The sequence below is a fragment of the Balaenoptera ricei genome, chromosome 1 (assembly GCF_028023285.1).
Source record: "Balaenoptera ricei isolate mBalRic1 chromosome 1, mBalRic1.hap2, whole genome shotgun sequence".
NCBI classification, from domain to species: domain Eukaryota; kingdom Metazoa; phylum Chordata; class Mammalia; order Artiodactyla; family Balaenopteridae; genus Balaenoptera; species Balaenoptera ricei.
The window spans coordinates 8,563,088-8,584,843 of record NC_082639.1 but is presented as its reverse complement, the minus strand read 5'-3'; the positions used below and the strand labels follow the sequence as shown (position 1 = coordinate 8,584,843).

Sequence of the window (21,756 nt, the reverse complement as noted above, 5' to 3'; positions counted from 1 at the left end):
CCGCCGGGCACTGCAGCCTTAGCTCATGGAGCTCACTTCACTAAGGCGAACCTGGCCCCGACCGCCAGCATCCAACGGGGTCGTTTAGCGGGGTCTACTGAACTCCATGATGATCTTCAAGATGACCTCCTAGCCAGCTTAACCGACACTGAGCCCTGCGCTTAAACCGTGCGGCACACGACTGTATGTAGCATGACACACGATGCTGCTGCCTTGGTAGAGAACATCACGGAACAATGGCGCTTTATGGATTCCTGGCCGGCTTTTTGTTTGTTCTTTCCAGTAACCATTTCCTCTGCCCAAACAGAAAAATCTTGTTATGAATAGATTTTCATATCTGGGCAGAAAATGAATCGATCATTCATATTTGCAACCCATGTAGCAGTCCTTTCCAGGAAAGGTAGGAAGGGGTTCCTAAGTTTGGATCAGAAGCATCTAGCTTTTAGCATGAGTGCCTACTCTCTGACATTTGTTTTCTGGAAACTTATTTCTAACATAAGGCTTAAGTTGGAGACAGAAGCTTTTTTTATTTGAACATTTTCTTAAATTGTCTAAGCTGCCCAAATCTTCAACACCCCCCCGCCCCATTTTGAGAAAAATAGCTAATTAAGAGTATATCCCACGCCAGAAGATTATCTGTCCTCCAAAACGTCTACAACCCTAGGGTGTCCTAGATTCTGAATTTCTGAAAGAAGGAAAAATAAGTCCTTGTTTTGAGTACAGCTAAGCCAGTAGAGAAAACCAGGACAAATGCGGAAGACTAGAGCAGTTTTCCCTTCTCTGAGAGGCTTTTAATCCCTTCTCTGCCCTTCGGTGAACAATGTGACCATAAAAAATGGGAATTAATTGAGAAAATACGGAAAACCTGTGTTGGACACCTTACAGTTTTTCCTTTTCTCCATTTTGCTGGTGGTGAAAGAGGGTCAGCTTGGAGCTCCTGAGAAAGATGTTTATGAGAATAAAGCTTATGTTCTTTTGGGAAAAGCCAGTGAGCTTTTACTTCACAGTCTGGGCTGTGCTGCCTTAGGCTGGCACCAAGGATTGGAGGTGTCCGAGCAGCCTGGGAATTCCAGAGCTGAGAAGGGCCTAGAGCTGGTCTTTCCTTCTCCCCCAATAGGGGCGTCATGTCTCATTTTCTTGAAAATGTTCCTGTTGGAGAGACTCCTCGTTTTCCAGTGTATTCACGCCCCTGCCTACTCTTACACCATCCTGCCAAACTGGTGAGGGAGGAACAGCTGCCCTCAGTGCCAGGCTCTGTCGAATGAATACATCTCAGAAGAATCTGCCTTGTTGTTAGTTTAGCTGTGTGTTTGTGGTCATATTTTTTTTTTTTAAAGGGAACACTATTTATTTATTTATTTATTTATTTATTTATGGCTGTGTTGGGTCTTCGTTTCTGTGTGAGGGCTTCCTCTAGTTGCGGCAAGCGGGGGCCACTCTTCATCGCGGTGCGCGGGCCTCTCACTGTCGCGGCCTCTCTTGTTGCGGAGCACAGGCTCCAGACGCACAGGCTCAGTAGTTGTGGCTCACGAGCCTAGTTGCTCCGCGGCATGTGGGATCTTCCCAGACCAGGGCTCGAACCCGTGTGCCCTGCATTGGCAGGCAGATTCTCAACCACTGCGCCACCAGGGAAGCCCTGTGGTCATATTTTACTTCCGAAGTCTTCTAATGAGCCACAGCTGCCTTACTACATGTGGCCGTTTAATCCCTGACCCTTCTACCGCTCAGTCCTACTTCCATCTCAGCCCAAAGTCCAGGTCCATCGCAGAAGGTATTTGCACCTCTTCCCTAAGCCTTCTAGTTTGCCACTTCTCCCAAAGAGTGTGTCCTGGGCTTATTAGAAACCATTTCTTTCAGGCCTCCTCTTAGCGTCTACTGTTTAATTATAGCACCTAGCAAAAAAGTCTATCTCTGAACCCTCTTAGGAATTTGTAGCCTCAGGTGCCTCGCAGGCTAGGTGGAGAGACAGACAGCTGAATTCCAGGGCAATGTGACATGCTGGGGTGGGGGACACAGCAGAGGGGGAGTGCCCAACCCAGATGAGGTTCTGGAAGGTCTCCCGAGGGAAGTGATATCCAGGGTTGTTGTTTTTGTGGGGTTTTTTGTTTTTGTTTTTTTTTAAAGGAAGAAATAGCCAGAAGTGGGAGAGGCATTCTGAGCCAAGGTGCAGCTGTATGAAAAGCCTGGGCTTATAGAACCTAAGTAGTCAAGTGTGATGTTAAGGGGCAAGAAGGAAGAGGAGTGGTGGCAGGAATTAAAGCTGGAGGAGTGGAGGTGCGTCGGGCCTGAGGGCAAGGCTGTAAGTGTTACTTGGGAGACAGGGGGCTGTGGAAGGAAGCCAGGAAGCTTTTACTTCTTGCTTTGTTTTTTTTTTTGAGTCTCACCAGGACAGTGGCTCTTTGTAGTTACCAAACAAGATTTTTAACTGGAAGTGGGTGGCTTAGAACATTAGAATTTCTTAAAATTGTAATGCATTCATATTAAATGCCCTGAAGGGCTCATCTGGCTTGAGGATTAACTGAGGTGGTATCTGAGGGACTTAAAGTAATTAGGTCTAGAATCAGATAAATCTGGGTTCTAATCCCTTCCCATCACTTGATAGTTATATGACCCTGGGCAAATTAATTAACTTCTCGGAGTTGACCAATCTGTGAAATGGGGATAAAAATTTTAACTACTCCTGGACTTCCCTGGCGGTCCAGTGGTTTGGACTCCGAGCTTCCACTGCAGGGGGCACGGGTTTGATCCCTGGTTGGGGAACTAGGATCCCACATGCTGTGCAGCACAGCCAAAAAAAAAAAAAAAAATTATAACTATTTCACAGGATTTTTGTGAGGACTAAGTTAAATATAGCAAAAGATTAAAAATAGCTAAGGCATTTTTGAAGAAGAAAAATAAATTTGGAGGAATTACCTTATTAGAAATCAAGATTTATCTTAAAGCTACAGTAAGTAATTAAGGCAATGTAGTATTGGCACAAGGATAGACAAATAGATAAATGGAGCAGATTTGAATGTCCAGAAACAGACCCACACATATATGAACCCTTGATTTATGACAAGGTACCACTATAGAACAGTGAGTTCCTCTGGGTAGGCTAGATAGCCTTATGGGGGGGATAAAGGTTCTTGACCCTTACCCCATACCGCACCCAAAACCTCAAGTCCAGGAGATTTAAATTCTAAATCGGAAAACAGTAGGTCTTCTAGAAGATAACATAGGAGATTATCTTCAGCATCTTGGGATAAGCAAAGATTTCTTAAACAAGATTTGAAAAACACTAACCATAAAGGAAAGCATCATTAAATGCAGTAAAAGGAGTCATTTCTTTTCACTGGAAAACACCATGAAGAAAGTGAAAAGGCAAGAAGGTATCTCCAGTACATACTTCTGTGTATACTGTACCCAGAGTATATATAGAACTCCTAACAAACAATCAAAAGGTAGCCAATGAAAAGATTGGCAAGAGATGTGAATAGGCACTTGTTTCACAAAAGATTATGCCCGAAAGGCCAGTCAACACATGAAAAATTGCTCAGGCTCATTAGTCATTATGGAAACTCAAATTTAAACTATATGGTGCAGGACTTCCCTGGTGGCGCAGTGGTTAAGAATCCGCCTGCCAGTGCAAGGGACACGGGTTCGAGCCCTGGTCTGGGAAGATCCCACATGCTGCGGAGCAGCTAAGCCCGTACGCCACAACTACTGAGCCCGCGAGCCACAACTACTGAAGCCCGCGTGCCTAGAGCCCGTGCTCTGCAACAAGAGAAGCCACCGCAGTGAGAAACCTGCCACACCACAACAAAGAGTAGCCCCTGCTCCCCGCAACTAGAGAAAGCCCACGCATAGCAACAAAGATCCAACGCAACCAAAAATAAATAAATAAAAATAAAATTAAAAAAAAAAAAAAAAACCAGAAGGTGCAACTTACACACCAATCAAAATGGCTGAAATGGAAAACACTAAATTCCAAGTGTTGACAAAGATGTGGAGCAACTGGGATTTCCATACCCTTCTGGTCGAAATGTAAACTGGCAGTTTGTCAGTATCTTCTGAGACTGGAACATGCCCCTGTAAGCGAGCAATTCTACTGCGAGATTTGTTCCCACCAGAAATGCGAGCACACACGCACCGAAGACACATACAGGAATATTTGTCTGGACTTCCCTGGTGGTCCAGTGGTTGACTCCGCCCTTCCAATGCAGGGGGCGTGGGTTCGATCCCTGGTTAGGGAACTAAGATCCCACATGCCGCGTGGTGCGGCCAAAAAAAAAAGGAATGTAGTAACGTGACTTATCATAGCCCCAAACTGAAAACAGCATAAACCCCCATCGACAGTAAGACAGATAAATTGTGGTATGTTCATACAGTGACATACTATTCAGCAGTAAAAAGACAAAACTACTGTGGCATGCAATGACATGGACGTATCTCGTAAACATAATGTTGAGTATTTATATAGAGTTCAAAACCTGGTGAAACTAACCAATTGTATCAGAAGTGAGATAGTTGTTACCTCTTATGAGTTGTTACCTCTGCGGATGAGAAGGGAAGCCGTGATTGGGAGAAGGCTTGGGTGCTTCTGGGATGCTGGCAGTGTGTCGTGTTCTGTTTTCTGGTCTGGGTGGTAGTTATAAGGGTATCTTCACTTTGTGATAATTTATCAAGCTGTACAATTAGGTGTATACTTTCCTGTGTATATATGTTGTACTTCAGCCAGGAAGCTTATTTAAAAATAGATAATGCACATAAAACACTTTGTTTTTTTAAAAATTTTATTGAAGTATAGTTGATTTACAACATTGTGTTAATTTCTGCTGTACAGCAAAGTGACTCAGTTATACACATATATATATTCTTTTTCACATTCTTTTCCATTACGGTTTATCACAGGATATTGAATATAGTTCCCTGTGCTATACAGTAGGATGTTGTTGTTTATCCATCCTGTAAATAATAATTTGCATCTGCTAATCCCAGTCTCTCAGTCTTTCCCTCCCCCCACTGCACCCCCCCCTTAGCAACCACAGATCTATTCTCTATGTCTGTGAGTCTGTTTCTGTTTGGTAGATACGTTCATTTGTGTCGTGTTTTATATTCCACATATGAGCAATATCATATGGTATTTGTATTTCTCTTTCTTACTTCCATTAGTGTGATAGTCTCTAGGTCCATCCATGTTGCTGCAAATGACATTATTTCATTCCTTTTTATGGTTGAGTAATATTCCATTGTATGTATATATACCACATCTTCTTTATCCATTCATCTCTCAGTGGACATTTAGGTTGTTTCCATGTCTTGGCTATTGTAAATAGTGCTGCTGTGAACATAGGGGTGCGTGTATCTTTTCAAATTATAGTTTCATCTGGATATATGCCCAGGAGTGGGATTGCTGGATCAAATGGCAACTCTATTTTTAGTCTTTTGAGGAACCTCCATACTGTTTTCCATAGTGGCTGCATCAGTTTACATTCCCATCAACAGTGTAGGAGGGTTCCCTTTTCTCCACACCCTCTCCAGCTTTTATTATTTGTAGACTTTTTTTTTTTGAACACTAGTCCTTTGGGGGTTTTTTTAGTATTTTTTTAAATTAATTAAGTTAATTTTGGTTGTGTTGGGTCTTCGTTGCTGTGTGCAGGCTTTCCCTAGTTGCGTGGAGCAGGGGCTACTCTTTGTTGCAGTGCGTGGGCTTCTCATTGCGGTGTCTTCTCTTGTTGCGGAGCATGGGCTCTAGGTGCATGGGCTTCAGTAGTTGTGGCATGCAGGCTCAGTAGTTATGGGTCGTGGACTCTAGAGCATAGGCTCAGTAGTTGTGGCGCACGGGCTTAGTTGCTCCGCGGCATGTGGGATCTTCCCGGACCAGGGATCGAACCTGTGTCCCCTGCATTGGCAGGCGGATTCTTAACCACTGTGCCACCGGGGAAGTCCCTTACTTGTAGACTTTTTAGTGATGGTCATTCTGACCAGTGTGAGGTGGTACCTCATTGCAGTTTTGATTTGCATTTCTCTAATAATTAGCAATGATGAGCATCTTCTCATGTGCCTATTGGCCATCTGTATGTCTTCTTTGGGGAAATGTCTATTTAGGTCTTCTGCCCATTTTTCGATTGGGTTGTTTGTTTTTTTGTTATTGAGTTGTATGAGCTGTAAGACACTTTGAATTGTGTCTGACACATAGTCTATATCTAGCAAATATTAAGTAGTATTGATATTTAGGTAATCGATTATCATTTCATCAGAAAAACCTCCCTGCCCACCTGAAACTAAAATAAGTCCCCTGTGCCATTCTCCATCTCTGTGCTCTGTTTTCTTCATGGTGTTTACCTCCACAGCACTTATTACCATTTGTGTTTTGTATATCTACTTCACTGACCTATAAGCTCTGTGAAAGCAAAGACCATACCTGTCTTATCTACCATAGTAGCTCTAGCAACCAGCACTTAGCACAAAGCCTGAGACAGAAGAGATACTGCATTGGGACTTGTCAAATGAAAGAATGAATTCCCAGCAGGAGGTTCTTTTCTCCTAAATAAACATCTGACATGGAGACTTAGAGTCTCTCTCCATGGTCATTGCCAGTATTTTTATCATGGTGAGTTCTTCATTGCAGGGGATTGCCTTCTCTCCTGCTTTAACATTTTCTTCCATAGATTTTAGTCATAGAATCAAAGAAAGTGAGAACTGGAAGAGTTGAGATCATTTGGTTCAGTCTTCTTTTTTTTAACCAGTAACTTGAGGTAGCATCCTGATTGTATGATCACTTTGTATCCCTGGAAACCATCGATTTGCATTTCACCCCTGTTTCTTTACATATGAAGATGAGTGAGAGGGCCATAGAGCATTGTGGTAGGGTTTTGTATCCCCCCAGCCCCCCGCCCCCGCCGTTGATTCTGGAGGCCTGTATGAATGGCATATCCGATAACTTGACTCTGCATCGACCTGTTGGTTAACCCTCATCACGGCCTGAGGGCCCACATGCAGCAGCTCATGTTGAAGACAGAACACAGAAAGTAACATGTCATATCTCTGGGCAGCTGTATTCCCCGTAATTAATCCAGGAACCCAACAAATCTTGTCTGTCTCCAAAGGGAAATCAAACACCCATTGCATTGCAATTGCAAAAAATCACTCTTATCCAAAGACGGATTCCTGCCAGGGTGCAGGACAAGATTTCAAGTCCATGTGCAGTTGCCCTGGGACTGAGGAGCTTCCCTTCAGCCTGGGTCTTAGCCTCCCTGACTTAGGCAGCACTAATGGGAAATGGCCTGTAACTCTTGGAGAATGTTAAAGAAATTGAACCAGTTTGTGCCTGAGCAACCAATTAACAGCGAGGGTGACTGGGCTTTACAGCCGCCAGGCAAGGGGCTAGATGGACGAACAAACCCACTCTGTGTCTGAATTCTAAACACACGTTCCCAAGATGTCTCTGTTATGTTGCTTGGAAGTATGAGCCCAGCTTTTACAGTTGTTTCCAGGCTTCCAGAAAAGGTACACAGTCTTGTTCTTTTCCCGCACCTCTGCTGGAAGAGAAAACGCTCTGTCCAGAGGGGAAGGATTTGCTCAAAGCTTCGCACTTCTCAGTAAAAACACATTCCAAACGTCTGGACTCATGCTGCCTTCAAAAGTGCCAGTGTGCCTCGAGGAATCCGTACCCCTGTAGAAAAGCTCCAAGCAGCAAAGAGTGGGCAGATGGAGGAAACCCCTGTGTAGCCCGAGCACAAGCACAGATTATATCTTTCTTTTTAGCCCCATCTTTTTCTTTAATGCCCTCTTACATCCAGCCATTACCCAAGAGGCCAGGTCCCTCACCAGTCATCAGTAGAGCTTAAATTTATTTCTGGCTGCTCTAAAGACTTCTTACAGGTTCACTTTACAACAGCTTGCCTCTATAGAGCATCTTACAAACTCCAAGGAAAGCTGCTTTTCAGTGCAGAAAGCTGACCATGAGTGAGGAGTTGTACAAAGGGAAGAGTCCTGGGGGGTTTCTCCTAAAGCTGACCAAAAGGACAGAGGGTCTTTCATTGTAACCCAAGACCATTCTAAAGGGTGCCGCTTGCTGTCAGCCAGTAGTTAACCTCTGCTCCTCCACTGCATCTAGCTCACCCTCAGGAATGGCGGGAGATTTAGTGAGACCACTCTTACGGTGAGTTAGCAAAGCTGCTTCTGATTTTCATGTACCACTGTGGGGGGGAACAAACTGCTGGCAATTAAACTGGCTCACAGCACTCTGAAACCTTGAATTATAAGCTGTATCATGGTTTCAGAGCTGTTAAAGTGTACCTCTTAGAATTGATGAAATACAGTAGGTGCCCCATGGCCGCCTCTGACACAGTCTGTCCCAGTGACAATGAAATGTATCCGTGGTGACACCGTTGATCTCTCCAGATTCTTTTGGACATCTCATTGGCTGTGAATCTTGGTGCTTCAGTTACAGTATGTTATGGTCCTCGTCTGTCAGCTTTTCCTTACTAAAAAGGTAGGCATATTTTTTTCCTTTTCCAGATCCCAGAATGGGCATCAGTATTTCTACAATGTGGCCTAACTCCGTACTGGAGTACAAGGCCAGCGCACATCTGCTCACACAATTATGAGTGTGGAGAGTTCAAAGCTGCCAAGTCACTGGATGCCAGGTCATTTAATTTTTGTTTCCCAACTTCATCCACATAATAGACTGAGTCAGAGCTCTTGGACACGCAGAAGCCAAGAAATCAGGATTTTACCCAAAATTTCAACTCTATTTTGAGTCAAGGTAGTTGAAAATAAGCTTTGGGCTTCAGTCTGTCAGCCCTCCCCGCTTTGTTGTTTCCTGACAGCTTCTTCTTCCTGATCATCTCTCTCAGAGCTCTTCATTTCACTCTGGATATGAAGAAGCGGAAAGGAGGAGAAAAACCTCCAGGCATCACCAGAAAAGGAGCAGTGCTCATTGTCGTAGAATAAAAAGATAATGGCCAATTTGTCAAGAAGTGTTGACAAGAAAGATAAAGTTGGCAGTAATTAACTGGCTGACATGCTGGGAGTGATGCGCCTGCCAGTGGCTCCCTAAATCAGCCACAGCCTTGGAAGTGTGACAGCCATTCATCATTTTTACAGCACGCCTCTGACAGGCCCCTGGATTGGAAACCCGGCCAGCACAAATCGTGTGCTTTGACACTCCGGGTCTCTGCGACCTCTCGGTGCCCGACGCTGGCTGTGCTGGGGAAGCCGGGCCCCGCATCCAGCCAGGAGGGGCCTGGAGGTGATGGGTGAACTGGGACCGCCTGCCCTGCTTGTTGCTGAGCTCTGTGCTCATCCTCAGGGAGGCCGCTCTGATTCCCAGGGCCGACCCTGCAGACGTCTACAGGACAGATCACCTGTGAGCAGAGAGTGTGGGCTCCTGCCGCGCTCCTGGCGCCCCGGTGGCTTAACTAGTGCTGCTCTCACCCAGCCACTAGGCTGCGCCCACGAGACGGGTTCGTATGTGCGATCCAGCAGCAGGGTGACATTCTTATGCAGCTGTTAAAAATAATTATGAAGACTCTGGATAAAGTAGGAAATCCCTGTGATATGTGAAAGAGCAGAATCCAAAACTGTATGATCACTCTAGCTAGCACTGTGTATAAAATATGTATTTATACAGAATATGCATGGGCAAAAGTAACATTCTCATATCGTGGTGAACTGCCCTCCCCCCAATTTTTCTTAATTAAAAAAAAAAAAGATATACTTCCCCCTACCAGTCTCGAAAAGATAGTTTTTGTTTCTCCTTTCCCTAATCTACACAGTTGTTAGCATTCTATCTTTTTTATTCTTAAGGCCCCACTTTCTCACATACAGATCTGGCAAGTCTTCTAGATATCATGACAGACGTGTCATTTGCACTGTGAGCAGACAAAGGAAAGGGTGAAGACAAAGTAAGAGCTTATTATCCTTAAGCCACTGTGGTCTGAGACGTCAGGAACCCATTTGATTGTCCAAGGCAGTCCACCCACCTCCCTTGCACCAAATTTTTTTTGTCTTGGTGCCTTAGGTCCGTGAGGGTGCCAAGGACACCAAATGTCCCAGCTTTGAAACTGTCTAATGAGGCCAGCCTCCTTTTCTTAATATGTAGAAAAGGAGTAAATTTACTCTTCCTAAGTTTCTGAAGCAAGAAAGGAAAGTTTGACCTGCCAGACCCTGGGGTGCTATCTTCATGCCCTGACTGTGGCTTTAAGGGGGGGACCCTAAGGCCTGCCAGTCCCCTTCGCTCTCCCTACCCACCTGCATTTGAATTGCCCCTCACCGCCTTTCTCCGCTGCACATTTTGGATGTTCTCACGTTGCCTTCTGTCTTCACTGCTGTCCTGCTCGAAAAGAGACTGTCACACCCTTGAGCTCCCCAGAGTCCCAGGGGAACTGCCTGATGAAAAGACATCAGGGGACTTCCCTGGTGGCGCAGTGGTTAAGAGTCCGCCTGCCGATGCAGGGGACACGGGTTCGGGCCCTGGTCCAGGAAGATCCCACGTGCCGCGGAGCAACTAAGCCCGTGTGCCGCAACTGCTGAAGCCCGTGCTCCTGGAGCCCATGCTCCGCAGCAGGAGGAGCCCCTGCTCGCTGCAACTAGAGAAGAGCCCACGTGCAGCAATGAAGACCCAATGCAGCCCCCAAAAATAATAATAATAATAATAAATAAAATTAAAAAAAAAAAAAAGACATCAGGGCCCCACCAATCCTGGATCTTCCTGGCTCTGTACAGGAATCAAGATGTTTTGTTTTTAATCATCCGTTGGACACAGAGCTAAGTCTTGCTGCTGGAAGAAGTGACAGGGATGGACAGAAGCAGCGACCGCTCTATAAGAGAAATAAGAAAGACTGCTTGGGGGGCTTCCCTGGTGGCACAGTGATTAAGAGTCCGCCTGCCAATGCAGGAGACACGGGTTCGAGCCCTGATCCGGGAAGATCCCGCATGCCGCGGAACAACTCAGCCCGTGCGCCACAACTGCTGAGCCCGCGTGCCACAACTACTGAAGCCCACGCGCCTAGAGCCCACGCTCAGTAACAAGAGAAACCACCGCAATGTGAAGCCCACGCACCGCAACGAAGAGTAGCCCCTGCTCACCGCAACTATAGAAAGCCCGCGCGCAGTAATGAAGACCCAACGCAGCCAAAAATTAATTAATTAATTAATTTTTTTAAAGTGCATTAATTTAAAAAAAAAAGATAAAGTATCAGAAAAAATTCATAAAAAAAAAAAAAAGACTGCTTGATACAGTGGTAAGGACCCAAAGCAGGGTCCATTTGGGCCTCGACTTGGCTGTTCAGGAGCTCCTCAGCCAGACCCGCCCAGGTCCGCTGTCAGCTGTGTTGCATGTGTCACCAGCCCAGCACTGAGGGAATTCAGAGAATTCTTACTTGACAGAGAACCAAATAAAATGTAGACTACAGTCTGCACTAGAAATAGGAGAGAGAAGGCCCAGAGCCATTTGGGAGGCAAGTGCATGACGTTCTCATAAATTCCTGATGGGAGCACTAGGAAAGCCTGAGTAGTCCCCCAGATGTGACTGCAGATGCTCCTCGTGTGACCGGCTTTCCAATGGGCTCCAGCGCGTGTTGAGTGATCCTGCATCACTCTGCTCTTAGTAGCCGAAGGTCATCAAGGCACCAAGGCTAAGAGATGAGGTCGATAACCAAGTGAGCCGTACCAGGAGGAATTACCAGGCCAGATGACATGGGATTTGACATCTGTCCAGAAGCCCATGGAGCAATGACTTAGGAAACAACACAGTTCCTCAGGTTTCCCTTCAGGTGGTAGGAGTGGCATTTGGATGCCGAGCCAGAGACCCTCCTATTGGTTTGCTAATGGGTCAGCGTTAGTTAGGATGTGGAGCAGTTAATGACCCGCCGTTTCTTCAGTCTCATCCGCAGTGAGACTGGTCACCGCTTGCCTGTGAAAAGCACTGAGGAAAAGATTGAAGGGGCGAGTCATGGGGAAGTAAACAGTCCCCACTCCCAGCACTAGCTTCTCAGCCATCACTCTTGGACAAGGAACCCACCAAGGCAATGAGAAGCTCCTTCACGTCTGAGTCCCTTACTCAGCTTACACACTTTCCCTACGCCTGGAAAGAGAGTTTTGGATATTGGAGAAAAGATGCCTGGTGTAATCTGTTTGGTGTAGGAGGCATTGAGGCCATATCTTATTTGTTAATTCGACTCATCTCTAAAAAGTGTTTCCCTCAATTGCCAAGAATTTACCAGTTTCAAGCTCTTCAACTCAGCTTCCTTTAATAAAAATTAAATCTTGGAGTGAGGGAGGGGAGGTGGGGAATGAATGAGTGAATATGTCTGAAATAATTGCCTTTTCCCCTCTTGATATCCTAATTCATTGTGTTTTCCTGTCTGTCTCTCTTCATTGTATTTCTAACACCAGGTTTATTTGTGGGCTCTGCGTTTTATTCTGTGGGTAGGCAGCTTCTGTTTGCTCTGTCGACTCGCAACTATACAAGAGCTCAACTGGATGTTCTCACTGCGCAATGAAGTAGGATACAAATCTGCCCCGACACCCATGCCAAGACAGCACTGGGACGGGATCCACTAGCCTAGAAATTCTTGCGCCGCAGCCGTCTTTTCCTTCTGGCCTTGGTGAGCGTGGAGAGGAGACAGGCTGTCTGGTTGACCTGTCATCCTGTGCACTGTTGTCGTGGGCACGTTGCTGCCTAAGCCTCCATCTCTCTACACGTGTTCGTTAGCGTCAGTGAGCTCTGGTTTGTGTTGTTAAGCTCTCCTCTGCTGTTGGGCTGAGCTTTGAACAGTCTGCCCTTTATAAGCCTCCAGCATTAATAGGGAAAGACTCCGGGGCACACAAGGGAGCGTTTATTGAACGGGCTGTAGAAAACTCCCAGCTGCCCCATAAAACGAGAGCTCCTCATTCGGGGGCCTCTGGAGCAAAGGTGGTTTCTGCACATGAGCCACACGTACAGTCTCTCCCTTCAGTCTCATAAAACCACGTCTGAGTTTAAAAAGGGAGTATTTGAACAGACAGTCTTGTGTCACCCAAGCAAGCAGGAGACTGGGGCCTTAGTAGCTGGGAACTACTGAGTTTCCACAGAGGCTTATTCATCCCCGACTTTGCAGCCTGGGCTCTGTCTGTAAGCCTGGCAGCCTCGAACAAGCTGCCTCGGAAAAGCCCACTGTGGCCGCATGCTGACTGTCCTGCTGGGAGGCGTGGAGGCGTCGGCAGTGGCTTCTGAAAGGAAATAAAAAATAGGAAGCGGGAGCTTAGGGGTCAGAGCAGGGTGTTAGCCATGGTATGGGTGAGGAAGCTAAAGTGAAGGTGCATTACAGCTCCTTTTTCCCGTACAACAGATTATATACAGGGTTAGCTCATGGAAACGTCCCATGCCGTGCTTTCAGTCACTTATTTTACACGTATTTGCTCAGGCCCAGTGATGCCGAGAGTAGACAGCTGACACGCTTCTCTCCCACTGCAGAGCTGTACCCTTAGTTATTACTTCAGATCCTTTTAATGGTACAATTTCGAAGGGAAAGGATGACCGGCTGGGCCACGGTTTCTTTATACGTAAAATGGGAGTGTTAATAATGTCCACCTCGTAGGGTTAAGATGACACGTATCAGCAGTAATCAGCATGGTGCCTGGCACCTACAGTGAGCTCTCAGTAAATTTAGGTATCTTTTTGTTGTTATTATAATCCATTGCCTCCCGTGATGGAGTGCCAGAAGCCGTGGAGGAGGGAGAAAAAGTTAAGGTCCCAAACAAGATGGTAGACTCTCCTGAGCACCAGGAGAACCTCCAGAGCCTCAGCCCCTGCAGCTGCGTTCTCCAGCAGCCTTGTAGGCACACACGGGAGACCCCACGGAAGGAAAGGAGAGAGAAATGCATTTAGGGAGAAAGTTCTATAGGAAAGAAGAATGCAAACAGGGAGGAGGAAAGAATAAACAGGATGAGAACAGCTGGTTAACTTGAAATCTCTCCTCTCTGAACAGTCGAAAGTAGGTGCGTACAATCTCCTTTACTTTCAGGTCCTCAAACCAGAACTTAATTTATCAAAGGGACCCTTTCTGTCTGCTCCCACTCATTTTTCATGGGTTTGTTTTAGTCCATTTAGTCAAAGTTGTCATTTTTCAGTGACTGTCCTTACTGCTGGACAAGAGCTTGTCATGCATCTCAAGGTGCACCCCCGGTTTTCCTGGCCATTGATCGAGGCCTGGTCAGTGTGGGTCTGCAGTGAGCCCAGCCCCTCTTTCCTTCCCACGGGGCTCTGTCTGCATCCTCACCTGCTTGCACACATATTCAAGCGGGAAGTTCTATGCAGGTGACTTATGTGGACTTTCTCTTAAAGGAGTTGGGGCCATGTGATGAGTTTTCTTTTTAAGTTTGCAAAGCTGTGTTGGTCTGTCCTTAGAGGAGGTATATCAAAGCCATAGCAACATTAAGGTAAAATTTGTATTTCTCCTCTGAGGTCTCTAGTCACAACTTCCTGATTTTGATCAGTTTCTTGTAAAATTCTCCTTTTTATGTATAACAAATGGGAGAGTGGAGGGGGGGAGTGATTTTGCTTGCTTTTGTTTTTGTGTTGCTTTATTCCCCAGAGTGAGGCAAGTTTTGGTAATGTTTATAATTCATTCTTGAAAATTAGAGTATGTTCCAGAACATAAGATTGGAAGACAGCTATTAGAACTCCTGGACTTTTATGTCTGATTCTTAGAGTTAACTTCTTTTGGTTCAGGCAAGGAACACTTTCCTTATCTTCCTCATCAGAACACTTTACACTCCTACCAGGGCCATCCCAATAGTCCACATTAGGACTAAAAATAATACATAGACTATATCATTATATATAGTTACATATGATATATTACATATTTGAGTATAATATAATATATAGAATATATACTGGCTTTCTTTTTTCCAGCCTTCTTATGCTTCCAAAATCTTTATTTGGGCTCAAGGAACTAGATTATCACAAATCTGTACCCAGTAATATTAATTATTAATACGGTTTACCCAGCCCCACGTGAGTGAGCAACAAAGCCGAGAACCTGACTTAGAGGCCAAGAGGAATGGGAAACTGCTTCACAATGAGCATGCAGTGGAATTAGTCCCTTTGGACTTGGCTTTTCATTCTCAGCTTAGAAAAACTCTCATAGGGCTTCCTAAAGGAAACCATGATGTTACAGCTTCACTTTGAAATTAAAAATATTTCTGAATCCTGCAGCAGAAAACTTACGGAGAACATTTGGGCTCGTTGCTTTGCTTGGGACCCACACAGAAGCACCAAACAGTCCGCCCAGTAGATCCCACACAAGGTTGCCCATCTACTCCTGTAAATAAAGGAGAGGGATGTCTGTGCAGTTACTTTCGCCTCTGGTTGCAGAGCCTGGAGCCTTGAGCTTGGACGCCCAGTCTAGACTGCCAAGTTGGTCTGTCACATTTTGCTCCCTGTCTATGAACAGATGTCGTCGTCGTTGTCCTGTGGTTTTCTCAAGCCTGCTTCCTCCCTCTCTTCCTTCCTTCCTTCCATAACTCAAGCTTATGTTTAGTGTTGGGTTAGTTGCTGCTTACCCTCTTACATAGGTCCCTATTGGAACAAGGGTCTGAGCCTTGCAGCTCCCCTACTTTCAGGACCTCTTCACAGCCTCTCTGATGAACCAACTTCAGGCAGCAAGCCTTCCAGCTTTCCTGCCCAGTTGCCCCAATACACTTAACAGTTCTCCAGCCCCAACTGGCCATATGCTGCCCACAGATGACATCAGCAAAGTTGTGTGTTGTTATGAAAAGCATCTCTCCGCCAGAGAGACCAGGCAAGTGACTTGGGATGCGGTCCCTTCACAGCCTGCTGCAGAGGGAGGGCATGGTCTTTGAAAAGGGACTAGGGAAGTGTCTGAATTTCAAAGAGATGGGCCCCGTCAGGGGAGCAGTCAAGACTGGCTGGGTTCTCTGTCATTGACGTGGATGACCCAGCCTCAGTGCCACTTCTTTGTCACCCACAGAGCCTGCCTGATGGTTTTTATTCATTTTGGTTATTCTTATCACCAAGGGCAACTGATGAGAAGAAGTAAGAGTTAAAAGTTCAGAGGTACCTCATCTGGTTGTGTTCTACAACAGGAACGGTTCTGGAGCCAGGGTTTCTAGTTAAAAAACAGACATGTGCTGCCTGACGTATGATATCTGAGAGGAAACCAGTCCACTGCTTGGAGGAAGGGCCCCAGAGCAGGCAAGGCCTCCTGTCCACCAAATGTGGCCCCTTCAAAATTAGGAGTATGAGATCAAGATGAAATCATTCCGGCCAAGCTTTCTGGGTGGTGACAGATAACTGATGCTCTTTCTACATCTGTAAGACGTTGTCCCCAGCCTGCTGGTGAGCCATCTGCCCACAGATGACCCTGCACCTCCCACCCTCTGGCATGCTGAGCGTAACCACCTCTTCCTTTTGTTTTCCCAGCATTAATAATAAGCTACAGCAGCCAGAGGCAGCTGCCGGGGTATTAGAATATGCCATGAAACACTTCGGAGAGCTGGTAAGTTGCCTCATTCCTTTTAGAAGAGCAAGAGGTAGCCACCTGGCTAGGGAGGCACTAAGCCACGACCTTGAGAAAGTTACTTTCCTTTTCTGTTTTTTTTTGCCAATTGTTAAAAATCTGATGCTGACTTACCTATATCTTGAGGTTGAAGGAGGCAGTGGCTGTATGGAGTGTATTCAAGCTGAACAGAGATCGTGAGGGCAGAATCTAAAAAACAGTAATAACTTGTATTTATCAGACTCTCAGCATGCGCCTAGCCCTTTGCTATGTGCTTTATGTACTTCATCTAATTCAGTCCTCACAGCAACCCTTTGAATGTGTACTATTGTTATCCCGTTTTACAGATGAGGAGACTATGGTCCCAGCAGGATAACAACCTTACCTGAGCTGACAGAGTGAATAAGTGGCAGAGCCAGGACTTGAACCCCGGGCAGTCTGGTGTCAGAGGCCAGGTGTTTAACCCTGACCAGAGTTGTCTTTGGGTCATCTGTGACAGCTAGCATTGCCACTGGCCCATAGTTAAGGCTCAGTACCTACTTCAGAGGAAACCATGGGTAATTCTCCAGAAAAAATATGCCATAATTTATACCTGATATTGAGGGATTGTTCCATTTCATTATTGCTTATATAGCTTCTTGCCTCCTGCCATCTTTGCCCAACCGATATTAAAATGATTCCGTTACTCTCTGTAGCCCTGGGAGAGTGCTTTGGTAACTCCCAACCATATATAAGGCATCGACTTAATCAACTTAACATTGACTTCCTGGAAGGTCAGGAAGTTCTGGGTCCATATATTTGATGAGGAGCCTTTTATTACTCAAGTAGGTCACTTACTCCGGTCTGCCTTAATCAAGAGCCCAGTGTGAAGAAACGTGACTACTTCACGGGCTTTTGCCTTCTACAAGGGCTGGTCAATTGGACTGAAACCTTTCAGGGAATATTTTGCCATCTTGAGCACGTATCTGTGACTAGACTAAGAAAGCATCTCCAGATGACAAAGCAGAAGGGACTGTGTCTCGTCTATCTTTGCCACAATCCTTGTTCGCAGAGGGAAGAAGGTCAGCAAAGAGGGCACTTCATGTACTCCACCCAGAGATGTCCTCTCCTGTGATATCCTTAGCGCTTAGACCGCAGTAATTGAAACAAGGATTCCACAAACATCTGGTATTCAGGCGATTTTATACCCCAGTGGCTCAGAGTGCCAACCTTAAATGAAGAGTTCCCCCGTCTCCAGGTTCTAAAGGTGGCCATTGCTCCAGGATGACTGCTAAACCTATGGTAGATTTTCTGTTATATTTAGGTGGCTGAGTCACATTAAGCTCGACAGTGGTTGCTTTTTCTTGGCAGGGCCTACGCTTTCTCAGCACAGTTTAGGTAACAGCAATCTCATTAGAATTTTGTGTGATTCATTGCTTAAACCTTATAGTTTCTGCGATCTGTTGCAATTCAAAATATCCTGCCTCCTACATGACCCGCTCCATACGCCGCTCCCCCTACTTTCTGCTTGTTCATGCTGAGTGTGTGCCATACATTAGTCGTGAGCCTTTCTTTTCCACCCAGTACAGAAATTCAAAATGGGAAATTTACCAGTGTTACTTTTTAATTTCAGAGTTTTTAATTGTACGGCCTCTGCAGTCACTGTTTTCTCTGTAAGTTTTTGCTTTCATATTTAGGCATAGTAGAGCGGCATGATTCTAGACGAGCTTGGGAAATGGAGCTTAGGTGGTTTTACCCTCCACAGAGTCCGTTTTGGCAAACCTCATTGTACACGGACATTGGGGAAAGGGCTGTTGTGGCCGCAGAATTAGGCCAGGGGAAGCAGAGGGGGCTGGCTCTGCTGAAGACACACGAGGGGAAGCAGGCACAAGTTAGCTACCTAAAATAGAAATGACCTCCTCACAGAGGTTCAAGAAGAAAAGATTCTGTCAGAGAGCTTAGCACAGTAGCTGTTAGTGTACGTGCTGCTCAAATAAGAGTTTCATTTAGAAAGGAGAGGAAGGTAATGGGGGAAGCAAATGTGGGCCCTGCATTGTATCATACAAATTCCACTGCAGGATCGTACTGTTGTTAAATAAATCCCTGGAGAGCCACTCCCCTGGCCCAGTAGAGAAATGGTCATTTACCAAGCTGGTGATGAAGGAGCCCAGAAGACAGACTGAGGTGGAGGCAGATGGAGGGCAGACAGAGACATAAAACAGTCCCCGGGCCATTCAGAGAGCCATAGTCTGCAGCTTCTAGACTGCAGCAGCGCTCATTCACGTGGCCGACACTGAACTGCAGCGTGGCGCGCCATCTGCCGGGTAATGGAACCCGTCCTTTGGCCCCTGCCGCTGGTAAAGCTGCCAAGTGCTAAGCAGGAGGGAACATTGGATGGGAGACTCTAGAAGAAGGGAGGAAGGTTTTTCCAAAGAATTTTAAGTGGCAGTATTATATTGTATTTTAAATTATTATTTCCTGAAAGTTTTAAAATGCATTAAGAAACGCAGAGAATCGAGAGCTTTTAAAAAGCGAGTGGTTTTCCTCCAGCAAATATGCAGATGTGGCCTGGTCTTTCTGGCCTCATCAGGAAAGCAGCTGCCATCCCTGCCATGTGGCCCACTGTCAGCATTCCAGCAGATCGAGGCCTTGGCATCCTTATAGGAGCCCTGGTCTGGGCTTCCTGCCGTCCTAAATGATTTCCCCTGTCTTCATATCCCCACATGCTGGAGTTCTGCTGACTCCTGTGTCTGGGCTGGAAGTGATGGGGGGAAAGCATGGCCTGACATCTGCTCTCAGATTATCCCAGGGTTGTTCCATCACTGTGCCAAGGAACCAGCATTCCCACCGTCACCAAACATACCTCCGGATATTCTGAAGTTCTTTTCAGGCAAAGCCAAGGCACACTGTGATGGGTGAAGTGTCACGCATACAGCACAGCACACTCGGGAAAGAGAGTCTGTGGATTAAAAGAAATGCACCCCTGTGTTCTCTGTGCCTCCCAACAGTCCTCTTTCTTTGCCACTTGGCAGGAGATCCAGGCTACCTGGTATGAGAAACTGCATGAGTGGGAGGATGCTCTTGTGGCCTATGATAAGAAAATGGACACCAACAAGGATGACCCGGAGCTGATGCTGGGCCGCATGCGCTGCCTCGAGGCCCTGGGGGAATGGTAAGCTGTAGCGGGATGTTGGCCGAGTTGCATTTGAAATGCTTCTCCCAACCAAGAGTTCTCATCTAAGACTCTCATTTTTGTTTCACTTGGTTATTTTCCCAGGAATCATCTATCACTTTGGAGTGTTTCTCTCTCTGTTCTGTCTCAGTGCTAAATAGAAAGACTCTTTTTTTCTTTCTTTCTTTCTTTTTTTTTTAACTTAAACTTTGTAATGCTCTGGGACAGGACAGGTGTGGGTGTGCTCCTGAGATCTACATCTATTTTCTGTCTGCCTCTTGACCTTGACTGACTGATGAAGACTTCATATTCTTACTCTGCAACCTTGATTTCTTTTCTTTATTACCTCTTGCTAATGATTTTAGGAAAGAAGAACAGATGACTGCTTTCTTCAGGTGCTTCACCTTTATTGAGTGCTTACTACGGGCTCAGCACTATGCCAGGCTCCAGAGATTAAAAAAAAAAAAAAAAAACCACAAAAAAAAACAAGGCCTCCTCCTTTGTGAGGCTGATGAGACAAGCACGTTGCAGGCAGTTACTAGAGCCTGAGAGCCCAGGGACAATGAATGGTCTGAGCACACAGCTCTGAAAGACCGAAGTGGGGAACGGGGTGATCTTGCAGTTCTCCCTGGAGGAAGGCCTACGGTTGGGAGACAGGCGAAGGAGAATGGGGAGAGGGAAAGGGTATGCCAGGTAGAAGTGACAGTAATGCTTGATTTAGAACACTTGCCTGCATCTTGGCCTGGGGAGTTGTTAGGGGATGTTAAAGGAAAAATGGTTCCTGTTCCGTTTTCCAGCATCAAGTGCAGGTTTTTAAAATAGCTGAAACAAAATGCCATCCTGCACTCATGAACTAGTTTAACTACAGTTTTTGTTTTGTTTTGTTTTGTTTTTAATCAGTCATCGATTTTATACACATCACTTTATACATGTCAATCCCAATCGCCCAATTCAGCACACCACCATCCCCACCCCACCGCAGTTTTCCCCCTTGGTGTCCATATGCCTGTTCTCTACATCTGTGTCTCAACTTCTGCCCTGCAACCCGGTTCATCTGTACCATTTTTCTAGGTTCCACATACATGCGTTAATATACGATATTTGTTTTTCTCTTTCTGACTTACTTCACTCTGTATGACAGTCTCTAGATCCATCCATGTCTCAACAAATGACTCAATTTCGTTCCTTTTTATGGCCGAGTAATATTCCATTGTATATATGTACCACAACTTCTTTATCCATTCGTCTGTTGATGGGCATTTGGGTTGCTTCCATGACCTGGCTATTGTAAATAGTGCTGCAATGAACATTTGGGTGCATGTGTCTTTTTGAATTACGGTTTTCTCTGGGTATATGCCCAGTAGTGGGATTGCTGGGTCATATGGTAATTCTATTTTTAGTTTTTTAAGGAACCTCCATATTGTTCTCCATAGTGGCTGTATCGGTCTACATTCCCACCAACAGTGCAAGAGGGTTCCCTTTTCTCCACACCCTCTCCAGCATTTGTTGTTTGTAGATTTTCTGATGATGCCCATTCTAACTGGTGTGAGGTGATACCTCATTGTAGTTTTGATTTGCATTTCTCTGATAACTAGTGATGTTGAGCATCTTTTCATGTGCTTCGTGGCCGTCTGTATGTCTTCTTTGGAGAAATGTCTATTTAGGTCTTCTGCCCATTTTTTGATTGGGGTGTTTGTTTCTTTAATATTGAGCTGCATGAGCTGTTTATATATTTTGGATATTAATCCTTTGTCCGTTGATTCGTTTGCAAATATTTTCTCCCATTCTGAGGGTTGTCTTTTCGTCTTGTTTGTGGTTTCCTTTGCTGTGCAAAAGCTGTAAAGTTTCATTAGGTCCCATTTGTTTATTTTTGTTTTTATTTCCGTTACTCTAGGGGGTGGATCAAAAAAGATCTTGCTGGGATTTATGTCAAAGAGTGTTCTTCCTATGTTTTCCTCTAAGACTTTTATAGTGTCCGGTCTTACATTTAGGTCTCTAATCCATTTTGAGTTTATTTTTGTGTATGGTGTTAGGGAGTATTCTAATTTCATTCTTTTACATGTAGCTGTCCAGTTTTCCCAGCACCACTTATTGAAGAGACTGTCTTTTCTC

At 45.5% G+C, this 21,756-nt stretch overlaps 1 protein-coding gene across 4 annotated transcripts in view; it reads left to right on the top strand.

Annotated features, from left to right (window-relative positions):
* Positions 1-21,756, top strand: part of MTOR (mechanistic target of rapamycin kinase) — a 125,420-nt gene that overhangs the window by 62,081 nt on the left and 41,583 nt on the right. For 3 of the 4 annotated variants that reach the window (XM_059912940.1, XM_059912948.1, XM_059912929.1), the window contains exons 29-30: positions 16,418-16,493; positions 19,505-19,644. The exons of the other annotated variant lie outside the window; for it this stretch is intronic. In XM_059912940.1, the coding sequence (XP_059768923.1) occupies positions 16,418-16,493; positions 19,505-19,644 (216 nt within the window). The remainder of the gene's footprint in view (positions 1-16,417; positions 16,494-19,504; positions 19,645-21,756) is intronic. 4 annotated transcript variants of the gene reach the window in all.